This window comes from Lepidothrix coronata, unplaced genomic scaffold (assembly GCF_001604755.1).
Source record: "Lepidothrix coronata isolate B3197 unplaced genomic scaffold, Lepidothrix_coronata-1.0 Scaffold27, whole genome shotgun sequence".
Classification (NCBI taxonomy): Eukaryota; Metazoa; Chordata; class Aves; order Passeriformes; family Pipridae; genus Lepidothrix; species Lepidothrix coronata.
Window position 1 is genome coordinate 174,417 of NW_016690207.1, and position 19,107 is coordinate 193,523.

Consider the following 19,107-nt stretch of genomic DNA (forward strand, 5'->3'; position numbering starts at 1 on the left):
TTCACGTCACGCTCCTTCCCGCTAGGAGCCGCTGCCCCGTTCGCACCAGGCACGCAGGACTCGCCACCGAGGTGGAACCTTTCCGTTCGTCTGCTTCAGTTTGTGCCACCCTTCGCTGTGGAGCAAAAGCAACGCGAGTTTTGATCGCCTCGCGACAGTCCAACCTAAGGCCAGGTGGTGGCGATTCCTTAGTGCTGCAGCTTCAGAGTCTCTGGCCAGCCAGAGACCATCACGCCTCTGTGCTGTGCTTTCCTCCCCAGCAGTACTATGTGCCCGCTTCAAAGTTTATTTAAAGTTTACAAATTCACGTTCAACAGACAACAGAGCAGGGGCGGCCTCTCAACGCAGCAGCAGCTCTCTAGGTGGCACGGATAAGGCCATCAGAAAGCATTTCCGGTTGCCGCGGCGGCCATGGTGGGGGGGCACTGCGGGGCGGAGTCCGTGGCGAGGCCGCCCCCGCGCCAGGGCGAGCGCTGCTCCCGGCGCGGAGCTTTGCTGCGCGGATCCCGGCGCCGGGCACAGACGCGGCCAAAAGCCCTCCCGGTCCCAGCCGGCGTCCGACCAGAGCCCCGTGCCAGCGGGCAGCTCACGCCAGGGCCAAAGATGGCGCTTCCGTCCCCGATAGGCCGCAGAGGCCCCGCGCAGCCGGCACCGCCCCTGTAGCGCCCGGCCAAGGAGGTGGCGGGAGGCGCCCCCGCCCCGCCCCGCTCCGCTCCTTGCCCTTGGCAGGGGCAGCGCCCGCCGCGGCCATGGCGGCCTTGCCCGCCGTGCCCCTCCTCATCAACCTCGGCGGGTCGCTGCTGGGCTTCGCGGCCACGCTCACGCTGATCCCGGCCTTCACCGACCGCTTCCTCGCTGCGCGGCTCTTCGGAGAGGACCTCAACAAGGTCTCGCGGCGGCCCGTGTGAGTAGCGCTGCCCGCCGGAGCTGCCCCGCGCGGCCAGCCCGGGCCCGGCTGACTCCCCGCTCTGCCTTCCTTCCAGCCCCGAAGCACAGGGCGTCATCAGCGGTGCCGTGTTCCTGATCATCCTCTTCTGCTTCATCCCCGTGCCCTTCCTGAGGTGCTTTGTGGAGGAGCAGTGCGCGGCCTTTCCTCACGACGAGGTGAGGCTTGCCTGGCGCAGCGAGCGCAGCAGGCTCGGGCCGGGAGCAGCCACTGATGACCGGGATCCTGTTCTCTGTCCTGCAGTTCGTGGAGCTCATCGGTTCGCTCCTTGCCATCTGCTGCATGATTTTCCTGGGCTTTGCAGATGACGTTTTGAACCTGCGCTGGCGCCACAAGCTGCTTCTTCCTACCATGGCTTCCCTCCCACTGCTCATGGTTTACTTCACCAACTTTGGGAACACGACCATTGTGGTGCCTAAGCCCTTCCGGGTGCTGCTGGGCATGCACTTGGACCTGGGTGAGTTATGAGTCACCAGAAGCCATCATCCACCTGGCGAGCAATTGGTGGAAGGAATCACCTGAAGCTGTCTGTGCTGCAGAGGGAGCAAACAAAAGGATTTGGTTAAGTAATCAGTGAAAGGGTGGAACTCCACCCACTAAATATTAGGCTGAAAGAACATCCAGAAACCCAGCACACGTTCAGTTGTGAATAGATAGGCACCGATCATTTTCCCATGATTCTGGCAATACGGGTGTACACAACACCTAGTTGCTAACACCAGCATGACTGAAAGAGAGACAGAACCCTGCAGCCTGCCCCCGCAGCACAGCAGTTTGCTGCAGTCACAGTGCTGTATGTATGTGTACACATGATGGCCAGCTCATAGGAGAGGAAGCAATCTATTTGCAAGCTACCACAATCAAAACTCACTGAGATTGTTAGGTAAAGGATTGTTGTACAAAGCAAGAAGTGAGAGCTTTGGTGAATTGGCCCAAGGCCTGCTTTGCCTGCCAGTACTAAAGCATTTGGCTTGCTCTGATCTGTAGGTGTCCTCTACTATGTGTACATGGGCATGCTGGCAGTGTTCTGCACCAACGCCATCAACATTCTCGCTGGAATTAACGGGATTGAAGCAGGACAGTCACTGGTGATAGCTGCTTCCATTATCGTATTCAACATTGTAGAGTTAAATGGTAAGAAAAATAACAAACATTTGTGGGTACAAAAAGCAAAGGGAGATTGAATCCTAGTCTGCAATAGCTGTTATTAATAAAAATCAACCAGTCCTGTTTTATCACAAACAAACACGTTTTCCTTTTTTCTATAGGGGATTATCGAGATGATCACATCTTTTCTCTCTACTTCATGATTCCCTTTTTTTTTACCACGCTGGGCCTATTTTACCACAACTGGTAAGAGGAAGGACATCGGTTTCTTTGGAAGCATCCTTTCCCTCTACTTTCTCCCTTTTCAAACACACAAACCACTTAACAATGTGCAGATGGGATGCTGGAAGGTAGATAGGCTTCTTGCCAGAAATAAGAGCACAAAGCATTTATGTGGTGGTAGCTTTTCTTTTTATTAGAACAGTTGTGGTCCCACCAGCACACCCAAATGCACAGAGTCAGAATACACTCCCTCCCATGCCTCACTGGACGTCTTTTCCTACCGTATTCTCTACAAGTCGGGTGGTGAGTCCCAGTCCTGCAGTTCTTAGAATAAATACCTACAATTGTTTTTACTGTGTAGATCTGCTGCAGATCCCTCTTGGCCCCTAACCTGTGATGTGGGCATACGTTCAGTGGTTAGAAAGCAATTTGCATGGCAACAGTAATGATGACAGACCTTTGCTTTTCTGCCCCATGGATTGCAGGTACCCATCTCGAGTGTTTGTTGGGGACACCTTCTGTTACTTTGCCGGCATGACCTTTGCTGTGGTGGGGATCTTGGGGCACTTCAGCAAAACCATGCTGCTTTTCTTCATCCCACAAGTGCTCAATTTCCTCTACTCATTGCCTCAACTCTTCCACATCATTCCTTGTCCCCGTCACCGGCTGCCAAGGTAATGTACCTGAGTGACCTATAGTGGTACCACAGATTGTGTCTTTTATCTTCAACACCAGCTGAGAAAGGTGGTGATAGGTGCTCTTTTTAAAAGCCATCGAAGTATGTTTTCTAGTTAAAAGGTAGCCAGCTCACTCTGTCAGTTACAGTTGAGTCATACTGTAGAGGTTTCTCAGAAAAGTGAACTTTTCTGACCACCCCACTCCTCAGATACAGAAGAATATTTTTAACAATATTAGAATATGATGATTCGCAGCTACAAGATTGAGAGAAGTTGACACAGGGTGCTTTTAATGCTGTTGCAGTGAGATCTGCTAAGATTTCATAGTAGCAAGCATTCTGCAGCACTATGCCATGTCACCTATTGTCTCTGCAGATGTTAGATTCTTCTATTTTAGTCTTTAAACTATACAGCTTTATGCATATATAGGGGGTACAGGGGAAGAGGAGTCTCCTCTGCTCCCTCTGAGGGACTAGGTATCAACAGCTGTTGTTACTTTTTTTTTTTCCTCCACTGGATTTCTTTCTTGGCTACTCAGCTGTGCATCTAAGTCTGCTTACATAGGGGCCTCTGTCTCACTGTTTTATCTGGACTAAATTTTTAATGTTTCTTTTAGGCTTAACCCTACTACAGGAAAGTTGGAGATGAGCTACTCCAAATTCAAAACTAAGAGCCTCTCTGCCCTAGGATCAAACATTCTGAAGGTAATACCCAGAAAACATTCAAAATTCAGATGCATTTTGAGGCAGCGGTCAAATGCAAGAGGAGCAAGATGGAAGGGAATGCAAAACTTCTAGGTTCAGTAGTTATTTCCTGGCTCAAATCCAGAAGAAAATATTCTGCGTATTCTGTTACCATCCCTCACGGTCACCTGATTGTTTTAATAATCAGTCTTTCAGAATAACCACACATAGCAGCGTCCCAGGACCATCATAAGCCCGTCCTGTCTTTATAGTAAGAACAGAGGCCAGATTTCAGGGATGGTACAGCAAAAGGGCTCTTGAACAAAACCAAGCCAGTGAGCACCAAACGTACCTGGTGCAATAATGTGCAATATTTCTTTCCCCAGGTAGTCAAGATCTTGCATGTAGTAGATGTGAGGAGTGGAATGGATGAAGATGGTGAATACACTGAATGCAATAATATGACACTTATTAACTTTGTCATAAAGCTGATTGGACCCACCCAGGAGCGAAATCTCACTCTTCTATTGCTACTCATTCAGGTCAGACAACAGGTTCCTCCAGTAGAAAGATGTACTCTAGAGTGGAAACAGATCCAAGTCAGTCTCAAGAGTTTTAAGGGGAAAGGGGGAGGTAAATTATCGTGCTCTTCACACAAGATGCAGTTGAGCTGTGGAACTTAGGGAGGCTTACACAGCTCAAGGAGGAAGCAAATTCACATGCACACCTCCCTGTTCATTGAGAGCTTATAAAAACAAAGTCTCTAGGTTAGCTTGAGGAGATTCCCAAGGCACAGATTATTGGCTGCAAGAAAAACATAAGGACAGCAGAGTGCTTTGTGACTCTGACCAAGTACAGCCTTTCTGCATGTTCCTGTTTGTTAGTCATAGCAAATGAGAGTTATCTGACAGGTGGACTTGTGTAAGGGTGGCACAAGGCTCAGCAGTCCCCAGAATCTGAGCAGGAGCATTTTGGAGCCACTTGGAACACAAGGATAATACACCTCACAGATACTGCCACTACCCCTATTCAGCATATGAACTCTCATGCATGATACAGTAGAAACACCACTTTTGGAAAGGCAAGCGTTGGTTAATTGCCTATGATAAATTCTTTTTTTCAATCTCAGATTTAAGATAAGAGGGTCTTATTACAAAAGAGACACTTAGCAAAATTCCCATTCAGGAGAAAGGACTTCCAACAGAAGCCTGTAGAACAGACCTTAGGCAGATGACATCGGGGATCGCAGAAGACGGGAAGTACAGAGCCCAGTCACAGCAAAGAATTCCTGACAGCACCTTATTGTAAGGATGCTGAATTGCAGCCTTGACATGAGGTATTTTCCATTACAAACCATATTATATTATGATATAGGCTCCTTAAGGAGGAATGAGTTATTCCCAACCGTTCATTTCATCCACATGTTCTCAGAATGTGACTGTGTGCAGGCACATGCAGAAATCCCCCACTGATACCTATAAATCTCAAAGAAATTGGGTCTGTGGATAGACTATACCTAAAACATTTAGCCTATATGTTGCTGTTCAATCAAAGGAGGCATGCTGGAAAGCTTAGCAAATCCATATGGCAAGGAGAAATCTGACAGCCTGTAGACCATTCAACACTGTAATGTTTCTGTTGTATGTCTTTTTTACCTAGGTCCTGGGCAGCACCATTGCATTTTCCATCCGGTACCAACTAGTGCGTTTGTTTTATGATGTCTGACTGGACCGTCAGGAGTAGGGGAAAGAGTTGTACCAGCTGGTCCATTTTCTCCAGTTGCTGATCAAATGATTCAACTGATCTTACTCCAGCCCTCTGAGAACCTCAGAACACCTGTCAAAACACAAGCAACTGCTCTATGTGGGCTAGTCTTGAACCGTTTGTTTTGGGGTTTTTCGGTGCATCAGAGGCTTTTGTCCAATTCTGTTGATGGAAAGGGTTCACTGCTACTTGGATATCACTGTTACTGGGAATACCTTTCAGAGGGAAAGCAAATGACCCAAATGTTTACTGACAGGGAAGTGGGCAAGATGGAATCTCTATACATCTAACAAGGATGTTACTGTTCCTCAAGAGAGAAAACAGCAACTTTAAATTCTGTGAGATGCTGTAGAGCACAATAAGTAAACCAGATTTCGCTCCTGGCTTTTCCAATCCTTTGGTCCATGGACATAGAGTGACATGTTATAAACCATGCTCAAAACTCAGAACGCTCCAAGAATAAAATAACTCATGGTACTCTTTCCCCTGCAGTGCTTTGCCACAACAGTATTGACATGCAGTAAAACTGGGTTACATGATCCCTCCCTGTACCTTTCTACCCTGATAGGGGGCTGATCATTTCTGCAGTTGACTCCCTCCTTTTTTATGGCTACTAGGAATGTTCCCTGCTGATGGGCTTTTAATTTTGATCATCATCTGCCTTCCTCCGTGGAAGGGGACACATCTGGAACAGGCTAGCAGAGTAAGGATCGCTGTGTCCTTAGATTAACATGGAACTAAGACCCTGCAGGCTGCCATTATCTTCTCATCAAATATAAATAAATACCTATGTAGCGGTATAGCACCATAGTTCAAGACAGAATTGCTACTTACCCAGCAGAAAAACACAGAACAGCCATTGGAGCACCGGGTTAAAGAGTCTGCGCAAGATTAATGGCAGTGAAAAGTGAAATAATGCAGCGGCAAAAACAGGGATGTTGAGTAGGAGTCGCCAGGTCCGGTACCTTAATAGATGCAAGGCTGCTGCACCTCCACACACCCACGTCCAGCCAGTAGCGAGGCTTGGGATGTTTTTCCAGTATGCAAAAACATGTATGTCCAGTGGCGCTGAGTAACAGAGACAACACACAGCACTCAAGCGTAGATGGCACGAGTGCCAAATCCTCTTCCTCTTCTCCAGTTCGTAAGTCTACTAGTAGAGTATATTCATAAACACATACATACACAAACATTACAAAACCCTTCAGTACCTGGCCTTAAAACACTCGGTCTGTCCAAAAATGTGCTGCTGGATTTCATGGCATATGGAGAGAAATTAATCTCTCTGCTCTGATCCAGTAGGCAAAGCCCAGACAGCCACCCCATTTTCTTCAGTAAGCTGGCTTAGCCCTACCTCCAGTAAGCATCCTGCCCACCCTGATCTCCCATATGAGATCCTGGATATCTGGCTCTAAATCCTACTCACTCTCTGGTCTGGCTCGTTCACTAGGGATCGCACATCTTTTCATTCCACCCTAGCCCTGGCCCCTCCTCTCCCTGCATGCGCTGAGGTCTTCCTGTTTGCTGGAACTGCATACACACTGGCCCCTTTGACCTATGGCCTGATGCCAGTGGCTGGTACTTCAGACCTCCAGACATACATAAACACACAGGGTTGACAGTCCCCTCACCCTAGAAAAAAAACCTAGAAATGGTGTTTAGTGAGGTGGGACAGGCTGCGGAGATAATTATTACTGATCAGCAACATATTAAGACATGGCCACTTTCTTCACACTTTTTCTCCTTCAATGGTCCCATATTTTTTTCCTCCTAGTCAGCTTTGACTCCTTCCCCGCCTTTGGTGCTTCTCTTGATATACCCATACTATAAACCCATAATACATCTCACACACTCCTGCAATCCCCTCAAAAGGATCTCATGTTAGGTTTTTGTTCCCAAATGCTCTTCTCCTGTATGAATGAGGACACCCCTTGGCCTGCAGGCATCCCAGGAGCCCTCCTGCCTCACTCTGGATGGAAGCCAGGCCAAGACCAAAGCCCAGGCCCAGAGGGTGACTCCAGTCCTCAAAACCTCTGGGAGCAGCCCAGGAGGGGGACCATCGTGCTGGTTCGGCCATCGCGTGCCTCATCTGCCATCACTCCTCTGCCCCTTTGGTCCTATCCCTTAGTAACCTGAGAGCTGGCAGAGCCAAAGCTCCTCACACAGACCTGACCTTGCAGCTTTACCCGCTGCTATCCGGAGCACTGGACGGACAGCACGAGGGACTCCGCGGGACCAGCCACTAGTCCTGCCAGACCCTCCGCTCGGGAGGCGCCGCAAAACCCCCGCACACCTCCAACGGCCTCGGCGCAGTTTAAATTTGGCGCCGCGCTCGCTGATTAGCTGGGCTCCCCCGCCAATACACTCAGGGCAAACGCGGCGGCGTCTCACAGACGACCAGTCAGCAAAAAGCTTCTTACGGCAGACGCACCAATAGCGAGGCGCGGTGTCGGTGTCCAATGAGCTGAGTCCTAGTTGACGGGAGGTCATAAAAGGCCCCGGCGAGGCCGGTGCCGCCTCAGTTGGCCACAGCGGCCGGAGCGGAGGAGCGAGGCGCCATGTCCGGCCGTGGCAAGAGCGGCGGTAAGGCCCGCGCTAAGGCCAAGTCTCGCTCGTCCCGGGCTGGGCTGCAGTTCCCGGTCGGGCGCGTTCACCGGTTGCTGCGACGCGGGCACTACGCGGAGCGGGTGGGGGCTGGCGCGCCCGTGTATCTAGCGGCCGTGCTCGAGTACCTGACGGCCGAGATCCTGGAGCTGGCGGGCAACGCGGCGCGGGACAACAAGAAGACGCGGATCATCCCCCGTCACCTGCAGCTGGCGGTACGCAACGACGAGGAGCTCAACAAGCTGCTGGGCGGCGTCACCATCGCGCAGGGCGGCGTCCTGCCCAACATCCAGGCCGTGCTGCTGCCCAAGAAGACGAGCGGCGGCGCCGCGAGCCCCGCCAAGGCCGGCAAGAAGGGCAGTGGGCAGCAGTCACAGGAGTACTAGGCCGGCCGCCCCTCCGGCGCCACACAAAAGGCCCTTTTCAGGGCCACCCCATTGCTCACGGGGAGAGCTGTAATCCGGGGAGGAGAGGGGGGGGTCGGGCCGGCTGCGGGGGACGAGCAGGAGCTGGCCCGAGGCCCGTCAGACACCTAACACAAGAGCTGCTCTGTAAGGGCTCGTAATTTACTTGTATTTACCTCTCTTACCTTCAGTGGACGTTGCATAGAGAATAAACAGTGCTTCGTTAACAAAACAGGACCCCAATAGGGTGCCATTTCAGTATTTCTACAAGGCACTGTAACACACAAACCCTGCTGGGATGATGGTGCAAGGAGCCAAAGTAAAAGGAAAGAGCTGTTACAAAGAAAGGCACAACAGCCCAAATTTGGGCTTTGCTTCAGCTCCCCATTCACTGGCTAGTGGAGATGAACTGGGCAAGCACTCAATGGCTGTCCACTCCCTCATTTAATCCTGACACATTGGCAAATCTGCATCTACCTGATAACTGCAGACTTAATTTACCTTAACGGAGAGCAAGGTTGAAAGTGGTATCTGTGCTACTTTACTAAAACAAACATGGTATCATCAACCTGATGGGAGCCTTCAGTAGTCCAGTGAGTGAACTGGCCCAAATAAGGCACTCTCTCAGCACAGTACAGCATTTTACTACCAGCACAGTTGAGTCTCCAATTATAATCTGTAATGAGCACTTTGTTCCTAAATGGAATAGAACGCTTCATGATTTTTATTTTTAATTTTTGCTTTTAACTTCCTAGCTACAAAAATTGTTGAAAATACTTCAAAGAGACACTTGGCAATTTAGAGAAATGTGGAGAGGGATGAAAACCCTGAACAGCACAAACTACTCAAGTTAGTTAGCTTATTATTTCAGATTTTTGCACCCAAACATCAGGCAAGACTGGTATGAGTGTTTAAATAAATCCCATCCTCCAGAGGATGATGGTGTAGCTGCAGTCTTGTAGCTGGTGTTGTAGCACTCCTGGCTGCACCGAGTTCAGCGTGTGTCATTGAGCTGCCTTGCCACACTAAGGATATGCTTTGCTCCCTTGCTCAGAAGTAAATTAGCCAGTTCAACACCCAGGTTCTCTGCAGCTTCCTGGGCCTGATTAGGGACACTCTTGGCTGTGATGCCAACATGCTGCACATCGTCGTTTGGTCCATCTTCATTCTGCAAATACAAACACCCCTAGGTAAGGCAGCAGGGAGGAGCAGGCAAGGAGCTGTTTCAGACACCCACAAAACAGGGTAAAATCTGGTATGAGGAGCCTCGAGAACAGTGTGCTGTTACAACTTCCAAGGAACCAGACCAAAAGTAATCTATTTCTAAAGGTCTGGGTTTTGTCATTTAGCTTCAGGTTTGAATTTTGAAGCCACTGGGGGGCACATACCTGATGGGGGTAGTTGACACTGGTCTGCATAGTCTCCTTCAGGCTATCGGATCCATCCAAGCTGTAGACTGCTCCTGTCAAGTACAACTTGGAAAGACAGACAGAATGGATTAATACCATATTAACAAACAAACAGCCAACTACCCCCTCTTTAAAAAAACCCCACCCAACATACAAAGCTAAGTCTGGAGGGGAAGGCTTTTGTCATGCAGTGGGAACAGGAAGAATAGCAGTACAATACAAGCATAAGAGAAGAAATCCCTGTTAAGGAAGATGCAACTTCCCAAGGAAAAGGATGGAATTTTTTTCTCGTTTCCCACCTCCTTAATCACACTCCATTGTCTAAAAACAGATTTGGTGGGGTCAGAAGTGAGACTTTCAGATCTCAGGGCAACAGTACTTTAAAATAAGCAAGGGGGGTGAGAGGGGAAATCTGGTATGTATTACAAGGGAATTTTCTAGAAGATGGCTTCAGTAGCCAGACCCATTCATGGAAGGGCCAAGTCAGGAGACTATCTGTCCTAATCAGCTATAAAGATATCTGCTGAAACTATCTTCAGGGACACACTTGGAATAGGTTTTCAGAAATAATCCCAGAAAAGAACAAAGTACTCCTCACCTGGCCATCCTTCAGCAGGGTGCTGACAGCAACAGGGACACTACATCCACCTTCCTAAAACAAAAAGCAGCTGATGCTAAGGCTCCTACCCAAAACTTGCAAAGCAGAGGCCTCCGAAAAGTTTAGGCTGCACACAACCCCCACCCATTACTTTTCAGGCCCTTCTTGATTCAGAAGTATTCCTTCCTTCACAGTTTTAGGAAAGCGTAATGGATTTCCCATACTATGGCATCAAGTCAACTAGCAGAGCAGTATTTACTGCTGCAGGCAGAAGAGCAAGGATGCCAGACCTACCAAACGCTTCATAAAGGCTCTCTCAGCAATGCAGCACAACACAGTGTCTGTATCATGCAGGGCAGATACCATATTCAGTATCTCTTGGTCTTTGGCACGAACTTCCACTGCTAAGGCACCCTAGAAGAAGAAAAACACAACAAAATATAGTAATTCTTCAACTTCATGCATCTGTGTGTGCACTCAGCATTGACCACGAAACAGAACTTAGAGGCTCGAACGCTTTTCACCAAGGGAGTGATGTTTACAGAAATGAATTACAAAACACTCTACTGGCTGCAGAGTCATCCTATAGCAGCTGCTATGAACAGATGATCGGAACTTAATCAGCCAAATATTAAAGGTCACGCTGCCACCACAAACCACTCTAGAATCTATCTCAATTATGTCTGCATATATAGAAACACCCACCCTACTGTGCCTTTGGGATGAGTAGGCTGGATAAATCCAAGGTTTACAACCTTTTATCAAGAAACAGATCAAGTGCTGAATGAGTAACAATGACAAAACAACTATTTCCTAAATTGGATATACAGTGGGGCAGGGGGTGCAGGGCACTGTACAGTACCTGACCAACACATGATCAAAATCACTGTTTCAGAACAAATGTGCAGATTGGTCACTTGCAATCACTAATGGCTCTGGTTTAGCAAGTTTGACACCAGCTGAGCAATCCTGTGTAAACTCAGCCACGTGCCCAGAACAGACTGGAACCACTCGCCCGCCCAGAATCAAGAGCCCTAAGAATGTGCTCCAAGACAAATGTTTCAGCTCCACCCTGCAGGAGTCAGGACACCATAAGGGAGAAGGATGGAGCATCAGAGAGCAAAGATGCTGCAGCAGCTCTGCACAACTGTCCTGGTGCACTGTAACACCAACCCTGCGGGAACCTGCCCCACACCTGCTGTGTCACCCATCCTAGCTGTGCATGTGTTACCTTTCCCATTTACTGTTTTTCCATTATGAATAGAAATCAGCCCCCACCACACTGAGTAACTGAGCTGACTCCATTCTTCCAACAAGCTGTGCCTAAAACAGCATAATGGCCAACAAAAGAGATGGATGTAATAGTTTTCTGGCAACCGACAAGCAAGAAGTCTTCAGCACAATTAGCCACTCAGACACATTGTGCTGCTGCTGGCTTTCAATACATAGCATGGCTTAAAGCACAAAAGTTGTAACGTACCTGTCCAACAGCATACAGACAATCTTCAGGGCCTAGGAGCTAGAAGAAAGTAAAATCAGAGTTAAGTCGCAGTGTTCCAAATATAGGAAACAGGAGCCAAATTCTATGCTTGTCTCTAATACCAACTGATTTCATGTCAGACCAAAGAAATATCACCTTTCCCTTCCCATGCCCCAATGTTTGCACTGCTAAAGTGAAACAATGCACTTTCCATCAACTGGACTGTAGCACTTTGTGAAATAGCCAATCACAAGGATCTGAGTCTTGCACAACACTGCGTTGCCAGACATGAGTGCTGCAAACTGCTGGGAGATGACCAGATCACAAACTGTTACTGAATCATGGAAAGCCGAACAGTATAAATTTCTGTATGAAGGAAAAAGCAACCAACCAAAAAAAAACCCCAGAACTCTTCCCTGAAGCACCTCAAATCACAAGCTAACATGGCAATGGAGTCAGCAGACTTCATGCTCATCTTGGACAGGACAACCACAAGGTCTGAAACACAAGCAGTTGACGGTTCGGCAGAGAATGGTATTTTCTGCTTTGCTGCTCCTCACCTGGCCAATGCGATGCTCCCAGCCCATCCTCTTCAGCCCAGCAGCAGCCAGGATGATGGCACTGAAGTCTTCCTTCTCATCTAGCTTTTTTAGGCGGGTATTTAAGTTCCCTCTCTGTAAAAGTGGTTAAGCAAGCATAGAAACAGCAGGCAAGCAGTCCTACAGCCACATGAGCATTTACAGACTGTACAGAATCCAACAGCCTTCAAATGAAAACATCAGTACCATCCTGAAAAAAGTGTTAAATATGGACAATTGTTTCTTTAAATAGAATTTTGCCAAGCATTATAGAATATTAATTCAAGTGCTGACTCTGCACGTCATTTAAGTATTAATACTCAGCTCCTTCTGCACTCCAAAGAACTTGGCTCCTAGGACCGAAGTAACAATGCCTTCTCTCAGTAGTTCAGCCACCCACATTGGAACTAGTGGTCCAAATCACATCCAGGGTTACTGGGAACCCACTGGCATTTGGTCACACGCCTTCAACAGACACATGGGAGGCACCGTTCCTCAAACACTGCATAGCATACAATCCAATGCATCCTGAACCCCAGTGAGATCACAGCTGGCCCCTTGTTCACAGCCTCCCGATAAAGCAGAGGATAGAATGGCTACAGTGCTACCCCCATCATCTGAACAGGGTACCAGGGGGCAGGCAGCCTTTGAGGAAACAGTTTGTTCTTCTAGGTCAGCTGCTACAAATCAGTCTTGAATGTAGACTTTGCATTAAGTTGTATTTTCCCCTCTGCAGCTTTACCCAGCTCCCACGTTTTGCCAGGAAAGGATACAATATCCCTGAATTGTAACTGAGGGAACTTCTTTTTGAGCTGAGCTGCTCTCCGAAGTGAACTGGTTCCAATCACACTGTAGGGAAAAATAGAATCAGTGAAATACAGCATCCTCCTAACACCTCCAGACAGAAGTATGACAGAACTTTCAAGGAAACAAATGGTAACTTTTTTTTTTTACATATATATTGAAGATCTAAGAACCAGATTTATATCTCCTTAGAAGAAAGAAAACCACTGTGAAATTTAGCATAAAGCCTGGCTGAAGCCACGCCCAAGGAGACGATCTACAGGATATGCTTCTGCAGAGCAGCCCCAGCCACTGTCAAGGACTGATAAACCTCATTTAAATACCACAACATTTATATTAGAAAAAAAGACTTGGCTGTCCCAAAATGAAGCAGACAAAACCAGACAACCAAAGTGACTAAAATGGATGGACTTCATCAGTGACATAGATGCAGTAAATAGAGAACCTTTGAGAGCCTAACTGGAAACCACAGAAAACTGCCAGTCTAGGCAGTGAGCATTTCCTTTCTCAAGATGTAAGCTGTTTACTTCTCTTCACAGAATCACAGAATATGCTGATTTGGAAGGGACTCATCAGGATCATCAATCGAGTTCCAGCTCCTCACTCTACACCCCAACAATCCCACCATGTGCCTGAGAGCATTGTCCAAATGATTCTTGAACTCTCTCAGGCTTGCTGCTGTGACCATTTCTCTGGGGAGTCTGTTCCAGTGCTCAACCACCCTCTGGGGGGAAAAATCTTTTCCTAATATCCAGCCTAAACCTCCCCTGACATAGCTCCAGCCATTTGCTCAAGTCTTATCACTGGTCATGAGAGTGAAGAGATCAGTACCTGCCCCTCCGCTTCCCCCTCTTGGTAACCTAGATCCTAGACCAGACATGATTTTCCTGCTATCCAAATGTGCAGAAGCACGAGTCTATGTTTCTATTACAGCTAGTTTATTTCTTTCACTTTAACACAGAAAAAAATATCTTTCTAACAGCTACCTTAATTTGAGTAATTTCACTCAGCTGTCTCAGACAAAAGATTCCAATAGCCTCTATTAAAGGGCAGGTAATTCAAAACGGGAAAACCACAAGGAAGTGATGCCAAAAAATCGAGGAGAAAGTCAGAACTGGCTGAGTGAGAACAAAAGCATAGTTCAGGTCCATGAAAGCCAAAATCCTGCACTGGACACCCTATCTGCATTGTATGCATTTCCCTGCAGTAGGCACAATACAAGGAAGCAGGAATTCACTCTGGAGATCCTGAGCAGAAAGCGTCTAACTTGAGAATCAGCACTGCAGCTCTAGGGTGGCTTGAGAGATCCAGTCTCAGACAGTGTGCAGCACTCCCTGCTGCTGCTCTTCCCAGCTAGTGAGTGCAGTGTAATGTCTGTGGAACACTCACAAAAGGCAGTGTAAAATCACTACAGGATAAAGCAAGGAGCTCACGGACTTGCCACTGGAAAGAATCAACCAACTGCCCCCTTCTGTTTTTCACACCTGTCTTCCCCTTCCTCTTCCACTCACCTCTTTTCAGGAAGGAGGCTCAGTGTTTTTCCACAGTTTTTGGGATGAAAGACAACAGCATCAAGTGGGTTTTCCCTTCTGCAAAATAATGAAAGCACAGAATGAATGACACATCATTTAAGGGAAGGCAGTTCTGCTATCAGTCCCTGGAGGAACGGCCTTTGGCTCCAAAATACCCCATCGTCATTGTAAAAGCAAGTATTTTCAGCACACCTGCTGGCAACGGAACACTAGGGCAGCTCTGATGTTTCCACTGTTCTGGAGATTATTCAGAGGGTGACAAAACTTTGAACACATAAACGGACCTAAGCTGCCTTTGCTCTTCTTTACCAACACTGTAAAATGCAAGCTCTTCAGAGAATCAAGCCTAATGTTCACACTTACTTGCAGACAGCGCCGATTGTAAAGCCAGGAGGAAGGGAAGTTGGCAAGTCCTTCAAGGAGTGAACCACAAGGTCAACTCTAAAAATTAGAGGGTAGTAATCAGCAAACAGATTGTTGAGCTCATGTGGTGATCTATCAGAGGCCCGCAGGTCACCTACAGAAAAGTTTGAACCCACTCTGGGAATTAATCTGGAGAAGAGAGGAATTTCAGGATTCCACAGCCAGAATTACTATAGAGTTCTTATGTTACTCCAAAAAAAGCTACCCCACCTTTCTCTGCCTCTCTTTTCCCCTTGGGATAATGCCTTCCTTCCAGCAGCGATGCAAGACACTTTAGAAACAATTAAGTTGAATGAGGGGAAGATGCTGGGGATGTTCACACAGAGAGACTCATACCAATATGCATCAGTCTGAGGGCTGGATTATGCTTCAAACTGAAAGCAGCAGCAACTGAAACTACAGGGCACCTGCTTCATCACACAGCAAGTGAACATCATAAATGCTTGAGTCCCCAGTATGTTTTCACCAACTTCACTGAAAATGAAGTATGATGTAACTATGTGGCAGAGATAAAGAAGAATACCTTTGTTTTTAAACATCCTTTAACTAAGGCAACACTCCTCAGAATATTAAAAAAGAGATTAAACAACAACAACAACCCAACACCTCGATCCCACAAAATCACCAATAATCTCTCTCTCCTCCAGCAGGAGCCTGAACCAAGGTTCTCTGTAGAGAGAAGTTAGAACACAACATAACTTGCCCACGCCAAATTCTCCTGCACATTTTGTTTGCAAACATGTTAACAAATGTTAATATGCTAACAATATATATGTTTTGCAACACATTACCACCACCAAGTAAAGTATTTTTAAAAGAACATACTCATAAGCAGAAATCAAATGAAATTACATCCTCTGATGCATACGTAATATACACATATCACAGAAGAAAAGAAACCAAACTGCGGCAGACAAAGTGACACAACTCCAATTCAAAATACATGGCCTAAGCCCAGGGTAGAGAGAGAAAAGGGAAAGAAAAAGACAGTGACTTATCAAAGGATTTCTTTTTTTAGCCAGAGGTACCAGAATGGAAGGAAAGTAGATCACATATGCAGCAAGCCAAAGATGTCCAAAGAGCAACAAATGCCAGAAGAAGAAAGGAAAACAATAAGCTCTTACTCATTTTTTTCAAGTGCATTTTCCAACTCTTTGGTGAAGAGGCTCTTCTCCCCGATCTACACATAAACAGAAGGACATGAATCACAAAAGAAGCATCAGTCAATATAACTTCAAATACAGTTAGTTCTTGTATGGAGGAAGAAGAGATTCTTTACCTTGGAAAGTGCTGTATCCAAGATCTTGTCTCCAGTTGTTGACATGGCAACTGCTCAGAGACAGTACAGGTAAAATGTGAGGCTCAGTAAGAGCACTGGGCTTAGGCTGAAAACACCTAAGTGAAATGCCACACACAGTGCAGTGTCACACACTGCTGGGTGAGCACCGACTCAGGCTCAGTACAAGAGCAGCTCACTTCTAGAAATACCCTGCACTCAAGACAAGTGAAATGGAGACTTCCTTCACTGTCATCAAAACCAAAGCAAGGGGAAAGGGGGCAGGTTTGGGAAGAGCTAACCCAATGGAAACTGCCACAGTCTGTCTCTGGAGTGCCAGTGAACACATATGCAGCAGTTCTCTCCAGTGCAAGGCTAAGCTCCCATTATTCCTGTTGATAGCCTCAAGCCCCAGACCAGAAAATGCCCCTAATGCTCAGTGCAGTGCAGCCAGAATGATACCAGGTTTGCAAACGGAGCAACAGAACACCATCTGCATCACATACTCAGCACTTCAGTCATCAAAAGACTATGAAATCCATCTTTCTCCTCTGGAAGAAACCAGTAGCAACTGCTAAGCCACACAACGTAACTGAATTCAGACTGCACTCTTAGATAAGTGGGGTCAAATCCTCCTCCTCCTGACTCTACACACACTTCTCGCACACAAAGATAACCAACTGGCTCCTGCTGCCATCCACCCCCAGGGCAGCATCCAAAAAAACTTACCAATCTCAAAGTGGAGGTCAGGGTACAGATCACGGAGGATCGTAACCACGCTGTCGGTCTGAATCCGGGCCAGCTGCAAGGAAGCAGAAAGTCCTAAAGAAAGAGTACATTGTCCATACAGTAGCTAAGGAGGCTTTGCTATTCTTCAACAGTCAGGCATGCATGCCCAGTACATTCTCTTGAAATCAAAAGCATTAGAAATAGGTTGCCTCAAGTAAAATCACTCATGGGTACAAACTTCTTGAACTGTGTGAACTCCTATCATGATCAGACCACTGCACTGAAGAACTTTTTTTATTGCCTAAGTGGCACAACATTTCCCTGTGTCCAGTGCTGTTGTGATCCAAGCGCTCATGAGGCACAGCAAATTATCAAGTTAGGAGAAGTGACTAGAGCAGAAGCCTGCAGATCAGGATTCTCATGCTTCTACTTGTGTTTCACCTCTGTGGAACACAACTGCTGAATGACACCCGCTCATCAGCAAGTGGGCAGAAAAGTAAGCAAAACTATCCTCCTGTTGCTCAGTGATGAAAGAATAAGTCATATTGCACACTGGGTAGCCTCTTGCTTTCTCTAAGAGTATGAATTTTACCAATACTGCAAGTTTTGGGAGAAGCCAATGGGATTTCACTGTGCTGCTGGAAAAATCTATAGTTACTGTCAAATGCAAGTTACTTATCCTCTGTAAGAACAGAGCTTTATTTATAGGTTCTACAGACACACACGCAGAAAAGTAACACCTTACATCGTCATGTACAGCAAGCAACAAATCTCAAAGCAGTGAACTGCAAGAAGAACATTCCTTTGCATAAGAACAGCAGAAGCACGTAAAATAAACCCAGAATCACACAGTGTATCATCATTCCGCAGATGCAAGAAGCAGGAGACTCAAGCAACTACAGGTGAGTTTCAGCTTTTCTCCCACCGAGGGGCTAAGGACCCTTTGGTAATTAACGTGGTTCTCAGGACTGTAGTTTCCCCACAAGTAAAATGTCAGTAAGTAGCTGCTTCCCTCTGTAAAGTGCCCCAAGAGCCTCAGGTTAGAAAATTAGGCAGCACACAGGCACGGCTATGTCCCTTGCCCTGATGTCTACACAAAATGCCTTCGTGACAGTACGGAATTTTTCCTAGAACGTGCTACCAGAAGGAACGAGATTATCTCAGAACAAAGGTCTGAGGGTCGCTTATCTCCCTTTGCGAGGCTGCTCCTCCCGCTGCAGCCCGCTGGCAAGAGATACCTGCTGTATCTCCGGACACGTCCCTTCCCTGCCCTTGAGCGGGCTGCAGCCGTCAGTCATTGGCGTTTTTTCCCTGCAAGAGCTGCACAGGCCTTGCAAGTGACACAGCCCCCGCCAGACCCGGGAAGGCCCCGCGCCTCATCCCCGGTTCCCGCGCCGGGGCAGCGCTCCCAGAGCCGGCCGTCCCCCGGGCTCCGCAGGGAGCGCTTTCCAAACTTCTTGCCGGAGTCCCAAGGAAGGAACTGGAACGCGCGGGCTTCGGAAGCCCAGCCCTTCCCTCAGCCCCGAGGAGCCCGCGTCGGCCGGAACGAGTCAGGTACCGGGGCGGGAGCGCTCCCCGCGCCCCGGCCCCGCTGCTGCCTACCTGGCTCCGGCGGGTGCCCACGCGGATCGCTCTGCCCTCCACGCCGTTCTCGCCCCGCGGCAGGGGCGGGTCAGCGCCCGAGTCATCGCCTGCCCCGCCGGACCCTGTGCCGTTCCCCGCTCGGTCCCGGCCCCCTCCGGCCGCTCCCGTGCCCGGTTCCGCCATCACCGCCGGCGTCGAGCCGCGCCGAGCACGTCACCGCCGGCGCCGGCCCCGCCCCCGCGGCCCTCAGGGAGGCCCGCCCTCCGCCCCGCCCCTGCAGGCCCCGC

The 19,107-nt window shown here is 48.1% G+C and overlaps 3 protein-coding genes across 3 annotated transcripts; 2 read left to right on the forward strand and 1 right to left on the reverse strand.

Annotated features, from left to right (window-relative positions):
* Positions 1–716: 716 nt before the first annotated feature.
* On the forward strand, positions 717–5,890 carry DPAGT1 (dolichyl-phosphate N-acetylglucosaminephosphotransferase 1). The gene is made up of 9 exons (XM_017809716.1): positions 717–904; positions 984–1,104; positions 1,190–1,403; positions 1,934–2,080; positions 2,215–2,299; positions 2,761–2,949; positions 3,569–3,656; positions 4,022–4,177; positions 5,295–5,890. The coding sequence occupies exons 1-9, from the start codon at positions 750–752 to the stop codon at positions 5,358–5,360; spliced, it is 1,221 nt and encodes a 406-aa protein (XP_017665205.1). The 5' UTR covers positions 717–749; the 3' UTR covers positions 5,361–5,890.
* Positions 5,891–7,895: 2,005 nt separating this feature from the next.
* Positions 7,896–8,644, forward strand: LOC108494819 (histone H2A). The gene has a single exon (XM_017809719.1). The coding sequence runs from the start codon at positions 7,958–7,960 to the stop codon at positions 8,387–8,389; it is 432 nt and encodes a 143-aa protein (XP_017665208.1). The 5' UTR covers positions 7,896–7,957; the 3' UTR covers positions 8,390–8,644.
* A 608-nt stretch (positions 8,645–9,252) lies between these two features.
* HMBS (hydroxymethylbilane synthase) lies at positions 9,253–19,027 on the reverse strand. Its single transcript, XM_017809717.1, has 13 exons — positions 18,839–19,027; positions 17,237–17,309; positions 16,511–16,560; positions 16,356–16,411; positions 15,172–15,249; positions 14,788–14,865; positions 13,246–13,321; positions 12,455–12,568; positions 11,895–11,933; positions 10,709–10,828; positions 10,415–10,468; positions 9,796–9,882; positions 9,253–9,575 (listed from the first exon to the last, which is right to left on the reverse strand). The coding sequence occupies exons 1-13, from the start codon at positions 19,001–19,003 to the stop codon at positions 9,402–9,404; spliced, it is 1,164 nt and encodes a 387-aa protein (XP_017665206.1). The 5' UTR covers positions 19,004–19,027; the 3' UTR covers positions 9,253–9,401.
* Between the last annotated feature and the right edge of the window lie 80 nt (positions 19,028–19,107).